This window comes from Falco naumanni, unplaced genomic scaffold, assembly GCF_017639655.2.
Source record: "Falco naumanni isolate bFalNau1 unplaced genomic scaffold, bFalNau1.pat scaffold_275_arrow_pat_ctg1, whole genome shotgun sequence".
Taxonomy (NCBI): Eukaryota; Metazoa; Chordata; class Aves; order Falconiformes; family Falconidae; genus Falco; species Falco naumanni.
Window position 1 is genome coordinate 21,225 of NW_024427420.1, and position 13,629 is coordinate 34,853.

General features: G+C 56.0%; 1 protein-coding gene across 1 annotated transcript; it reads left to right on the forward strand.

Annotated features, from left to right (window-relative positions):
* Positions 1-1,661: 1,661 nt before the first annotated feature.
* Positions 1,662-12,557, forward strand: LOC121082091. Its single transcript, XM_040581427.1, has 6 exons — positions 1,662-2,812; positions 7,800-7,858; positions 9,024-9,245; positions 9,979-10,037; positions 10,291-10,361; positions 11,866-12,557. The coding sequence occupies exons 1-6, from the start codon at positions 1,711-1,713 to the stop codon at positions 12,555-12,557; spliced, it is 2,205 nt and encodes a 734-aa protein (XP_040437361.1). The 5' UTR covers positions 1,662-1,710.
* The last annotated feature ends 1,072 nt before the right edge of the window (positions 12,558-13,629 follow it).

The following is a 13,629-nucleotide window of genomic DNA, read 5'->3' on the forward strand; positions in this document are numbered from 1 at the left end:
GACCATGGCAGGTCAGCAGCAGACACCGCCAAAGATGCCCACGCATGAGGAGGCGAACACCCGCCCCCAGCACCAGAGCAGGCTGCCCAGCCTGCAGACCCTGCACCAGGTGAGAGATGGGGCAGGAGGGCAGGAGGGGGTGGTGGCGGTGGGACGGGGCCACATGGATCTTTCTTGGTGCTGCGGCTGGGCTTGCCAGCACTGGGTGGCTGCTGTGCCAAGGCAGCCACCTCCATCACCTGACTCGTGCTCTTCCTGCCCACAGGTGGGCCATGGGCAGCCGCAGGCAGCAGCACCCTCCGGATCTTCTTCCCAGGGCAGGGAAGCTGCCAGCAGACCCCAAGAGCTTGTCCCATCTCCTCGGGTCTACTGTGGGGAGTGGGATGCAGCCGGCAGGATGCAGAGCTGCAGGCGTGCCCCATGCAGCCCCACAGCCAACACCAACGCTGCAGAGGAGAGAAACTGGTGCCTCTTGAGGGACTCAGAAAGAAGCATGATGCTGGTGGAAAGGACAAGAAGAGATCAGGTCTGGGCAGCCAGGAGCAGCAAGGCCCCTGCACCTAAGCGCGTGCATGACCCCCCCTGAGCATGGGAGCACCAGTGCTGCTGGCAGGGTGTCTGTGCCAGCTTCCATGGGTAGGAGGCATGTGGGGCCAGGGCACCAGGCACAAGCAGTACAGGAAGGCTCCAAAGCACCAGTAGGACGCTACAAGTGCATCCTCATAGGCAAGTCGGTGAGGACCAAACGGAGGGCTCTTGGGAAGCCGGAGGATATGAACACATGTGGCAGTCTGCTCTAGGAAGGAGGAAGATCTGCCAGAGCTGGAGTGGAGACAGCTGGCCCGCAGCCAGCACCCGAGGAGGGGAAGTCCTGCAAGCATGGCATCCCATGTCCGCGGGAACCACTGGTTGAGGGCGCCCAGGGCCATAGTCCCACAAGTGCCAAAGAACCACCCAGGGGCCCTGGCCAAGCTTGGTTGCTGGGAAGATATCAGCACCAAAGAACTGTCCCAAGAAGAGGACATCAAGATCCACAGCATCTGGGTCAACCCTTTGTTCCCAGAGCTTTTGGAGGGGTCCTGCCGTCCCAGCAGCTCTGGCACACACACGGCAGGAGTCTCAGCCGGGAACGTGCAGAATGCGTCTCCTGCCCCGACACATCCCATGGACACCGAGCCAGCAGCTGCTGCATTGGCTGCAGCTGCTGAGGAAGAGGAGCAGCGCTCGCCACTCGCTCCCACAGAACAGGAGGCGGCGAAGGAACCGGCTTCTCTCTTCAGCAAGCAGGGCACAGCAGCACAGGCAGGGAGCCAGGCACCTGCCCCACACAGCCCCACAGCCCACACTGTGGCTCTGCAGGACGCAGCTCGTGGGACGTGAGTGAGGTCCTGCACAAGAGGCCAGCGGAACAGCAGGACTCAGAAAGCAGCATGATGCTGGTGGAAAGGACAAGAAGAGATCAAGTCCAGGCAGCCAGGAGCAGCAAGGACCCTGCACCTAAGCCCGTGCATGACCCCCATGAGCATGGGAGCACCAGTGCTGCTGGCAGGGTGTCTGTGCCAGCTTCCATGGGTATGAGGCATGTGGGGCCACGGCACCAGGCACAAGCAGTACAGGAAGGCTCCAAAGCACCAGTAGGACGCTACAAGCTGCATCCTCATAGGCAAGTCGGTGAGGACCAAACGGAGGGCTCTTGGGAAGCCGGAGGATATGACACATGTGGCAGTCTGCTCTAGGAAGGAGGAAGATCTGCCAGAGCTGGAGTGGAGACAGCTGGCCCGCAGCCAGCACCCGAGGAGGGGAAGTCCTGCAAGCATGGCATCCCATGTCCGCGGGAAGCACTGGTTGAGGGCGCCCAGGGCCATAGTCCCACAAGAGCCAAAGAACCACCCAGGGGCCCTGGCCAAGCTTGGTTGCTGGGAAGATATCAGCACCAAAGAACTGTCCCAAGAAGAGGACATCAAGATCCACAGCATCTGGGTCAACCCTTTGTTCCCAGAGCTTTTGGAGGGGTCCTGCCGTCCCAGCAGCTCTGGCACACACACGGCAGGAGTCTCAGCCGGGAACGTGCAGAATGCGTCTCCTGCCCCGACACATCCCATGGACACCGAGCCAGCAGCTGCTGCATTGGCTGCAGCTGCTGAGGAAGAGGAGCAGCGCTCGCCACTCACTCCCACAGAACAGGAGGCGGCGAAGGCACCGGCTTCTCTCTTCGGCAAGCAGGGCACAGCAGCACAGACAGGGAGCCAGGCACCTGCCCCACACAGCCCCACAGCCCACACCGTGGCTCTGCAGGACGCAGCTCAGTGGGACGTAAGTGAGGTCCTGCACAAGAGGCCAGCGGAACAGCAGGACTCAGAAAGCAGCATGATGCTGGTGGAAAGGACAAGAAGAGATCAAGTCCGGGCAGCCAGGAGCAGCAAGGACCCTGCACCTAAGCGCGTGCATGACCCCCATGAGCATGGGAGCACCAGTGCTGCTGGCAGGGTGTCTGTGCCAGCTTCCATGGGTAGGAGGCATGTGGGGCCAGGGCACCAGGCACAAGCAGTACAGGAAGGCTCCAAAGCACCAGTAGGACGCTACAAGTGCATCCTCATAGGCAAGTCGGTGAGGACCAAACGGAGGGCTCTTGGGAAGCCGGAGGATATGACACATGTGGCAGTCTGCTCTAGGAAGGAGGAAGATCTGCCAGAGCTGGAGTGGAGACAGCTGGCCCGCAGCCAGCACCCGAGGAGAGGGAAGTCCTGCAAGCATGGCATCCCATGTCCGCGGGAAGCACTGGGCGACGGCCAAAAGGGCCTTAGTCCCACAAGTGCCAAAGAAGCACCCAGGGGCCCTGGCCAAGCTTGGTTGCTGGGAAGATATCAGCACACAAAGAACTGTCCCAGGAAGAGGACATCAAGATCCACAGCACAAGGGTCAACCCTTTGTTCCCAGAGCTTTTGGAGGGGTCCTGCCGTCCCAGCAGCTCTGGTACACACACGGCAGGAGTCACAGCTGGGAACCTGCAGGATGTGTCTGCTGACCAGGCACATTCCACAAACACCGAGCCAGCAGCTGCTGCATTGGCTGCAGCTGCTGAGGAAGAGGAGCAACGCTTGCCACTTGCTCTCACAGAACAGGAGGCGGCGAAGGAACTGGCTTCTCTCTTCGGCAAGCAGGGCACAGCAGCACAGGCAGGGAGCCAGGCACCTGCCCCACACAGCCCCACAGCCCACACCGTGGCTCTGCAGCACACAGCTCAGTGGGACGTAAGTGAGGTCCGGCACAAGAGGCCAGCGGAACAGCAGGACTCAGAAAGCAGCATGATGCTGGTGAAAAGGGCAAGAAGAGATGAGGTCCAGGCAGCCAGGAGCAGCAAGGCCCCTGCACCTAAGCCCGTCCATGATCCCCATGAACATGGGAGCACCAGTGCTGCTGGCAGGGTGTCTGTGCCAGCTTCCATGGGTAGGAGGCATGTGGGGCCAGGGCACCAGGCACAAGCAGTACAGGAAGGCTCCAAAGCACCAGTGGGACGCTACAAGTGCATCCCCATTGACAAGTCAGTGCGGAGCCAACGGAGGGCCCGTAGGATGCCTGAGGATATGACTGTTGCTAGGTAGGGCCTGGCGGCCGGAAGATCTCGCGCTGTACAGAAACATAGGCCCCCCCTCCAGGTAGCCAACAGCTTTTAGTTTATGATGTAAGCAGACAGAAGTGACATCATAAACCTAGCCTATATAGTGTCGCGTCGTTCAGCAATAAACGCCATTTGCCATCCTCCACATTGGTGTCTGCCAGCTGATGGACCGTGCGGCCAGGGGTCGGCCGCCGTGCCGTTCCTGAGCCAGGTCACCGCGTGCCTGTGAAGGCAACAAGTAGTGCCGAAACCCGGGAACATTCACCTGGAGTCGGGTGAACGGTGGCCGGAGCGGCAGGACCAGCCCGGCGGGGAGGACGCTCCCGGACCAACCAAGAGGATGGAAGCTCTTGCGAAGGTCGTATTACAGCTGCATAGGCAGTGGGGTATTGACTGTAAGCCCAAAGATTTTACTCTTGCAGTTGAAAGACTTTTGGAGCTTGGGGTCATTGACCAGCCGGTGGATATACTCCACCCAGATGCGTGGGACAAATGTTCCCGCGCTTTATGCGATGAAACGATGTCTACTGGTAGTGGGAAAAATCTGAAAGCGTGGGGAAGTCGTTCAGGCTCTCAAAAAAGCTAGACACGAGCAGGAGACCTGGAAGGCTGCCAGGGATTGTCTGTTAACCACCCCGCGGGTGGGAACTGGGGCGGCTACGCAAACCTCATGCCCCCCGGCTGAGGAGGGTTCCGTCGACCCTCAAAGCCGACAGAAAGGTGACGCGCCCACTCTGCGTCCGAAAGACTCTAACATCTTCAGCTCGCCCGCAGAATCCTCGGTGAACTCCTTTTGGGGCAAACTGGCTGCAGAGGCCAGGGGTGCTGAGGCGAAAGCCGAGGCTGAAAATGCACGGATTGAACCACCACCACATGTGCCCCAAGATGGCGCCGAGCAGCAAGGGGAAGGGCGGGGCGAGACCACCCCCGGCGGGAGCAGGGGGGGAGCGCTAGAGCTAACAAGCGCACACAAAGGGGAGGGGGAGGAGAATGGGAAGGAAAAGAGTGATTGGCATGACCAAAAAAGGGAAAAGATCACGAGCGGGGGGCAGAAAGCCAATCATAATGACCCTCCCCAAAACCGTCCTTATAAGGCAGGCGCCTCCCCGAGCGGAAGGCGGGGCGGGCAAAAAGGGAAAGAACCGCCCGATTACACAAGAAAGGGGAGGGGCCGAAGCCCGACCACATACCACCAGCACCCGGAAGAGAGCAGTCAGTCGGACGCTGACTCCCACTCAGACTCTGCATGGGAGACTTGGCTTGCAAATACAAAGACCAAAATATCACCACTCACGGAAAAGAAAAACATAAGGGGACAGAAATTACTCTCACCGACTGGAGAAAAATACAAATTGCATGTGCCGATTGGGCCCCACCAGACACACTAGCATTCCCGGTCTGAGTGACGGACGGGGGACAGAGGGTCCATTCGCCCTTAAGCCCTAAGGATATACAAGCGATTGTTAAAGCAATCGCGGACAAAGGACTCAATTCGGCCATGGTCTCCACCCTCATAGATGGGGTTTTTGGGGAGATGATTTGCTCCCGTTCAATATAAAACAGACCTGTAGGCTGATTTTTGATGGGGCAGGGATGATTGTGTTTAAACAAGAATGGGAGGAGAACTGTGCGAGGCAGTTAGCCCGAGTAACCGGAGCGGATCATCCGCTACACGGCTCCAGTCTACAGCGGTTGATGGGTACAGACCCAACAATGATTACCCCCCAAGCACAAGCCCAGGGCCTGCGGGCCCATGAAGTTATGGCAACCACCCGTGCAGCTAGAGAGGCTATTCGCATGACCTCTAGAGTTATTGCCAAGCCATCGCCATGGTCCACAATAAAACAAAAAGAAAGTGAGAGTTTTACACAGTTTGTAGATCGCCTCCAAGCAGCAGTCGATTCCTCGGCCCTGCCCCCAGAGGCAAAAGGCCCAGTTGTCACAGACTGTTTGCGGCAACAGTCTAATCTAAAAACCAAGGAAATCCTGCGATCGCTGCCACCTGGGTCAAGTCTCGCGGACATGATTAAACATGTAGTGAGCGAGGAACACCTGGCCCCAATCCAAGTGGCCGTTCGTGCACTGGCTAGTGTGATGATATGCCCCAAATGTGGCCAACCAGGCCATGCGATGATCAATTGCCCCCAGTCGGGAGACCCGGCAACGGCACTCTCCCCACAAAACCGATCTAAAGGACCGTGTTGGGCCTGTGGAAAGAGAGGGCACTTCGCGAAGGAATGCAGACTTAAAAAGCAGGGAAACGGGAAAGGGAGGGGGCCCCTGGGCCGCACACAGCCCTCTCCCACTTGGGATGTCAGGCGGCCCCATTACACCAACCCCAGACGTGGGGGTCACTCCCGAACCCGTTGCCCCGAGGGAAGCAACCAACTTTATGGCCCAGCCAATGACCCCACAAACCTGGCCTCCATCCCAGGGACAGCAGGGACCGCCCTGGGGACGAGACCCCTGGGTGGCCCTGGCAGTAAGGTGTGACAACCCGCCAGTGGTGTGGGGGATTTGTTCCCTCCATAATTCCCTAAATGGTATCACCATCAGTATCCCCTTTTTGATTGATACCGGAGCAGATGTTACAGTCATTCCTGAAACGAGCTGGCCCCCACATTGGAAATTGGAAGACGCCTCCACAGTGGGCGGAATCGGGGGATTAACCTGAGCTCAGAAGAGTGCTCACTTGGTAGCAATCACGCTTCACACAGAAAAGGGACCAGAAAAGACCATTACCCTCTTCCCATACGTCATGTCAGGAGTTCCACCCCTGTTGGGAAGGGACGCCCTAGCCTTATTAAAAGCCAGAGTGACAAATTTACAGTAAGGGCCACTGCCGTACACCCACTTCCGCCGATCAGACTGACATGGAAATCATCCGACCCAGCCTGGGTCGAGCAGTGGCCCCTGTCAAAGCCTCGAATGGATGCCCTTCTTGAGTTAGTTGACCGCGAACTACAACGAGGTCATATAGAGCCTTCCCCTAGTCCATGGAACACCCCAGTCTTTGTAATACCCAAACGAGCAGGCGAGGGGTTTCGTCTCCTCCACGACCTGCGTGAGGTAAACAAAAAAATCCAGCCAATGGGTCCCATTCAAACATTGTTGCCCATGAACTCCATGATTCCGGAGGGACAATCTTGTGCTGTCCTTGATATTAAAGATTGTTTTTTCTCAATACCTCTGCATGAGGCAGACAAAGAGCGGTTTGCTTTTTCTGTAGTGTTTCCAAACAGCCAATGCCCCAACTTGTGCTTCCAGTGGAAAGTGCTGCCCCAAGGAATGATCAATTCACCCACTATCTGTCAAATCACAGTGGATGGAGCACTGGCACCGGTTCGGCGCAGTGACCCGACTGCAACTATCATTCAATACATGGATGATATCCTGATTGCCGCACCATCAGGCAATCAGGTAGACCACCTGGTGACAATAATTTCAGAAACCCTCAAGACAAACGGGTTTGAAATTGCGAGTGCAAAAATTAAAAGAGGACCCTGTGTCAGTTTCTTGGGAATGGGAATCACAAGTTCTTACATAACACCTCCTCAAATAAAAATCCGTCGAACCGTTAAAACACTCCATGATATGCAAGTTAGTGGGGTCTTTGCAGTGGCTCCGCAATGTTGTCCTGATCCCTCCCGAAATCATGGCCCCCCTGTACGATCTTTTGAAAGGGAAACACCCATGGGAACAAAAAACTCTGACGACAGAGGCAATAAACTCTCTCGACTTTATCGAACAACAGGTGTCATCAAACACGCTCGCCAGGTGGAACCCAGCTATACCACTTGATCTGTATGTGCCTTTCACAGAAGGGGGGGGAGTAGGAGCGCTGGCCCAAGGCCCTCCTGAAAAAGCTCAGCCAATACAATGGGTAGTTCTGGGGAAAACATCGCGTACTTTCTCTCCGGGAGTCGAGTGCCTCGGTAACCTCACCATGAAAGGCAGAAAACTCGCCCTAAGACATCTGGGCATTGAACCAGCCAAAATATACCTGCCCTTTCGCAAACAGCTCCCAACACAATCAGTGGCAATGTCAGAATATCTAGCTATAGTAGCCCTCGCCGGATTTGGGGGGGAAGTCCGGTATGGCACAAAGCCCCCCTGGATTCAAATGCTAGCTATTGTCGATGTCGACCTCCCACGGAAAATCATGGACCGGCCCCAACAGGGACCAACGGTCTTCACAGACGCATCCTCAGCGACCTCAACCGCGGCAGCAGTATGACGGTCGGGAGGAGAATGGCACTGTGTCAAAATGACCGATCGTGCGATCTCCGTCCAACAGCTGGAAGCAGCAGCTGTAGTGCTGGCATGCGGTCTGTTCCCAACAGAACACCTCAACATAGTAACTGATTCAATGTTTGTGGTCAAGCTTTGCTTAGCCATGTCAGGGCCCGGCGTGTCAACATCCACAATAGCTCTGATGCTAGAAGAAGCACTTTTTTCCCGAAAGGGCAATATATCGGTTATCCACATCAACAGCCATAACCCAATCAAAGGGTTCTTCCAAATCGGCAACGACAAAGCAGATGCCACTGCAAAAGGGTTGTGGACACTGAAAGATGCCCACCAATTACATGAGTCCCTCACATTGGAGCCAAAGCGTTAGCAAAGAGATGTGGGATCTCGGCCACTGACGCGAAACATATAGTAGCTACATGTCCCCACTGTCAAAAAGCACCATTGTGGTCTAGCGGAGTCAACCCCAGAGGTCTTAAAGCCTCCGAGGTGTGGCAGACAGATTTTACGCTCTGTCAATTACTAAAACCTCGAGCATGGCTAGCAGTAACTGTAGACACATATAGCGGGGTGATCGTAGCGACACAACACCTTAAGACCGACGCTAAGGCAACCATCCAACATTGGCTAACAGCCATGGCGTGGCTTGGCATCCCTAATCAGATCAAAACAGACAATGGTCCGAATTTTGTGTCTAAATCAGTCCAGGCATTTGCTCTGAAATGGGGTATTACTCTGATTCACGGCATCCCATATAATAGTACAGGACAAGCCATAGTCGAACGGGCAAATCAAACTCTGAAAACTAAATTAGAGGTATTAGCAAAACCAGAAGGTTTTACCAACGTCATTCCCTCAGGGGACCAGGCACGCTTATTAGCAACAGCCCTATTAGCTTTAAACCAGTTCCCCAGGGGAGACGAGGTGAATAGCCCTGCCCAGAAGCACTGGGCCACTCGAGCGCTAGAAGAAGGCCCGTACGTCATGATCAGAAATGAGCTAGGAGAGTGGGAACAAGGGTGGAAATTAGTTCTGACAGGGCGAGGGTATGCTGCGGTCAGAAAAGATAACAGAATCAAATGGTGTCCACTTAAGTCTATCAAGCCAGACCTTCAGAATAAAACTAATGAAAACTGTGAGTTTTTGTCTGCAGGACCGGATCATCGGACACCCCCGTAACCCGTATACCCTGGTGTCAAGAGAAGACGATGAGTCGACAAGCGGCCTGTCCGCATCTGAGAGCTCTGCACCGGCGCAGTCCAGACAACGGCGAAACAGCCCCCGCAGGGCGGGGCTGCGATGTTTTTGTGTGATCTCGATTTTGGTGTTCATAACGCCGTCTAGCGGCTTGTATGAACATCAGCCATGGGAATGGGTACTGGCAAGATGGGAGGACCAAAAGATACTACAAAAGATTGTTACCCCGGACCCCCTAGTTTTCCAAGTATATCTCTGTGACCTAATCCTCTCAACCCCCTGTTTGAACACTATAATGTATTATCTGTGTCCCAGCTCTAACCCCGGCAAATCTTACTGTAACGTCCCTTATCAGTATTACTGTTCTCGAGGGGCTGTGAAACCATCGCATCTGGCTGGAAGGTAGCGAAACCAGACCCGTTTCTTAAGACCAGTTGGGGACCAACAGGCTGCACCCCTAGGAGACCAAATGGGATGGGAAGGACAGTATGCCGTGGGAAATGTGACTGCCAATATATTTTCTTAAACGTAACCAATGAAAACGACCTAGGATGGACCATCGGCAAAACTTGGGGCATTAGATACTGGCAACCCGCACAGATAGGGGGGGACTGTTTTTTATCAAAAAACAGGAGGTAAGAAGCTGAACAGCAATTGGCCCCAACGTCGTGATCAAAAGCGATAACCAGCAAAGAAAAGAAAACTTGCAGACTGCCATGCCCGCCCAGCCGATCCCTTACTAACCAAGCAGATAGTTCCCCTCAAGCCAACCTAACATGAACTCTCACCATTTACCCGACAAGCCATTTTTTAGCGTGTTAGATGCCACCTTCCGGTCGCTAAATCAGTCAAACCCGGATCTCATGAATTCTTGTTGGTTATGTTATGACGTCTATCCCCCTTTCTACGAGGGCATTGCCCTCCATGCTTCCTTCGACTATTCATCAGATAGCAATCCAACCCAGTGTAGGTGGGATACACCATGGAAAGGAGTTACCTTGAGCCAAGTCAGGGCCTGGCGTATGTATTGGTAATGTCGCCCTAGCAAGCTGGGATAGTGCTGTCTGCGCAAGAACCGTTGCGGTTGACAAGACCCATAAATGGGCGATCCCATCCGCACCTGGAATGTGGATCTGCCATCAATCAGGAGTAACCCCCTGTGTGTCCCTCAAAATTGTTGACGATTCTGCTGACTTCTGTGTACAAATTCTGATTGTTCCTAGGATCCTATACCATCCAGAAGAAGAAATGTACCGCTACGGGGAGAAGCCAATAGCGGGCTTCAAAAAGAGAAGTATTGACAGCTGTAACAATAGCAACGCTGCTTGGTTTGGGAGCAGCCGGCACGGCCACGGGAGTGACCTCCCTGGTGACCCAGCGACGAGGCCTGTCTCAACTGCAAGCTGCCATCGATGAAGACCTACAAAAAATCGAGAAATCCGTGACCTTTTTGGAGCAGTCCCTCTCCTCGCTATCAGAGGTTGTTTTGCAGAATAGACAGGGATTAGACCTCCTGTTTATGCGACAAGGAGGCCTTTGTGCCACCTTGAAAGAGGAATGTTGCTTCTGTGCTGACCACACCGGAGTAGTTAGGGACTCGATGGCCAAATTAAGAGAGAGATTGGCTCAAAGAAAAAGAGACAGGGAAGCCCAACAAGGGTGGTTTGAATCGTGGTTTAACCAATCTCCGTGGCTAGCCACCCTGATATCCACCTTGGTAGGTCCGATTGCAATAATCCTGCTGACACTAATCTTCGGACCCTGTATATTAAACAGGCTCGTGTCCTTTGTCAAGAGCTGCTAGAAAGGGTCAACATCATGTTTGTAGAACACCAACAACTGCTTTAAAAATGTACTTGATCAGTATTTCCCCCGATTCTCCCTGGCTCTCCCCAAATATTCCAAGCTACACTCCATTACCCCCAGTTGTTTCCCAAGTGCCAATTGCTCAGTGTGCCTTATCTTTGTACTCTTTTTTAGAAATATTTTTACTATTTTAGCCTGTTTAGTTAAGGCGGGGGGTGGGGGGTGGGGGGTGGGGGGGGCGGAAATGTTGCTAGGTAGGGCCTGGCGGCCGGAAGATCTCGCGCTGTACAGAAACATAGGGCCCCCCTCCAGGTAGCCAACAGCTTTTAGTTTATGATGTAAGCAGACAGAAGTGACATCGTAAACCTAGCCTATATAGTGTCGCGTCGTTCAGCAATAAACGCCATTTGCCATCCTCCACATTGGTGTCTGCCAGCTGATGGACCGTGCGGCCAGGGGTCGGCCGCCGTGCCGTTCCTGAGCCAGGTCACCCACGTGCCTGTGAAGGCAACATATGACACATGTAGCAGACTGCTCCAGGAAGGAGGAGGATCTGCAGAAGCTGAAGTCGAGATTCCTGGCCCACAGCCAGCACCGGAGGAGGGGAAGTCCTGCAGGAAGTCCTGCAAGCATGGCATCCCATGTCCGCGGGAACCACTGGGCAACGGCCAAAAGGGCCTTAGTCCCACAAGTGCCAAAGAAGCACCCAGGGCCCTGGCCAAGCTTGGTTGCTGGGAAGATATCAGCACCAAAGAACTGTCCCAAGAAGAGGACATCAAGATCCACAGCATCTGGGTCAACCCTTTGTTCCCAGAGCTTTTGGAGGGTCCTGCCATCCCAAGCTCTGGCACACACACGGCAGGAGTCACAGCTGGGAACCTGCAGGATGCGTCTGCTGACCAGGCACATTCCACAAACAACCGAGCCAGCAGCTGCTGCCCTGGCTGCAGCTGCTGAGGAAGAGGAGCAACGCTCGCCACTCACTCCCACAGAACAGGAGGCGGCAAAGGCACCAGCTTCTCTCTTCAGCAAGCAGGGCACAGCAGCACAGACAGGGAGCCAGGCACCTGCCCCACACAGCCCCACAGCCCACACCGTGGCTCTGCAGGACGCAGCTCGGTGGGACATGAGTGATGTCCTGCACGAGCTTGAGGCTGTGATCCAAGAACGCAGCCAGCAGCCGGTGGAACAGCGGCACTCGGCACAAAGCATGGATGCGGCGATGGCACTAAAACCACCTGCAACAACTGAGGAGAGCGAGTCTACATTGGCTGCAGAGCCTCAGGGAGAGCCCAGCACAGCCTCTCCTGTCCCAGACGAACGCCAGGATGGAGAACACATGGATTCTCCCATGTCTGGAGACCATCCAGGAGAGGCTAGTGCAGCCATCGTCTCCCCGGCAGCACACGATCATGAAGGGGCTTTTTCCTTGCCTGAAAATGCTGTGGACGACACCGCCACACCACACCTTGCCCCAGCAGCAGAGAACGAAGACAATGAGACAACTTGTCCCCTGCCTTGGGAGCCTTGGCACCAGGTGAGCCAGGGGCACGTGGCCAGCACCGAGCATCCCCAGGTACCGGAGGCAGGCGCGGCGCCCAGGGCATGTGTGGCAGGGACATGGCTGGTGGACATCCTCTCCATCTCCTCCCCCCACACCACCACCCTCTTGCCCACGCCTTGAGTCTTGCTCTCCCCGTGCAGGCGACCTCCCAGCACAGAGGCGACACGCAGCCCTCCTCTGGCTGCAGGACCGTAAGCCCAGCCAACCCGACACCTAACACTGCCAAGCCTACCACGAAACCCCATCCCCAAGCGCCTGTTTCTCCCCGCATCCAGTGGCGGATGCTTAGCTCTCCCTTTGTTGTTCATGTTTTTATAGGAGGCGCCAGGGCTCTTGGCCAAGGAGGACGACAAGTGGGAAGACATCAGCCTGGAGCTCTTCCAGGACCCCACGCTGATCCCCCGGAGGGCCAGGCAGCCTCCGAGCAGAGTGGTAACACATTGCCCTGCTCCGCTCCAGGGATGAGCCCGAGGATGACCCAGGTACGTCCGAGTCGAGCGCTGCCTCGGCAAGGGCAGGCCCGGTCCGGCTGTCCCGGCGGCCTGCACCCAGGCCAGGGCGGCAGGACTGCGTGCAGAGGGGCTGGCCGTTCCCTGGACACCCCTCCCTGGGAAAGCCCTCGGTGGTGGGGAGCAGGCAGGACCTTGCCCATTACCTGCCCAGCCCCTTGCCTACAGCTCTCCTTCTTCCACAGGCATCGCCGCCCTGCCGCACACACCCAGCTCGACGGCGACGGCCCTCCCTCTGCGCAGGGTGCTCAGGGCTCTGCGCAGGGCTTTCTGCTGTACCTGCATCACGGCACAGTGAGAGAGCAGCAGCGCCCTGCTGCCAGCGGGGACCATGAAGGTGCCGGCTGCCCCTGAGCCCGTGCTGCATGCGGAAGGAGCAGCGCAGGGAGGCACTGGAGGGATGGCTGCCGGGACTGCGCCCCACGCATTCAGCTGCCCTGAGGACATCGTGGTGCCAGCCTCTGCTGGGCCTGCGTGCTTTCTGAGGCCAATAAAAGCTGACCATTTTCCCCCAGGGCTCATGTGTGCCTGCTCCACCCTGGCAGAAAGAACCCGTGCAGGCAAGGCCCACGCCAGCAGGCAGAGCTGGAGAGCCCCTGCTCCCTCTCTTCTCCACGCTGAGCAGAGCCTGTGCCCTCGGCCTCTGCCCATGCCTCCTGGCATTCCAGCTCCCAGCCAGATGG

What these genes read in the sequence shown, in the direction of transcription:
- LOC121082091 (XM_040581427.1), top strand. Translation starts at nt 1,711, where the DNA reads ATGACACATGTGGCAGTCTGCTCTAGGAAGGAGGAAGATCTGCCAGAG. An exon ending in AACATCAGCCATGGGAATGG is followed by an intron (nt 9,246 to 9,978) that starts GTACTGGCAAGA and finishes CCTTTCTACGAG; the next exon opens with GGCATTGCCCTCCATGCTTC. An exon ending in AGCAATCCAACCCAGTGTAG is followed by an intron (nt 10,038 to 10,290) that starts GTGGGATACACC and finishes GATTGTTCCTAG; the next exon opens with GATCCTATACCATCCAGAAG.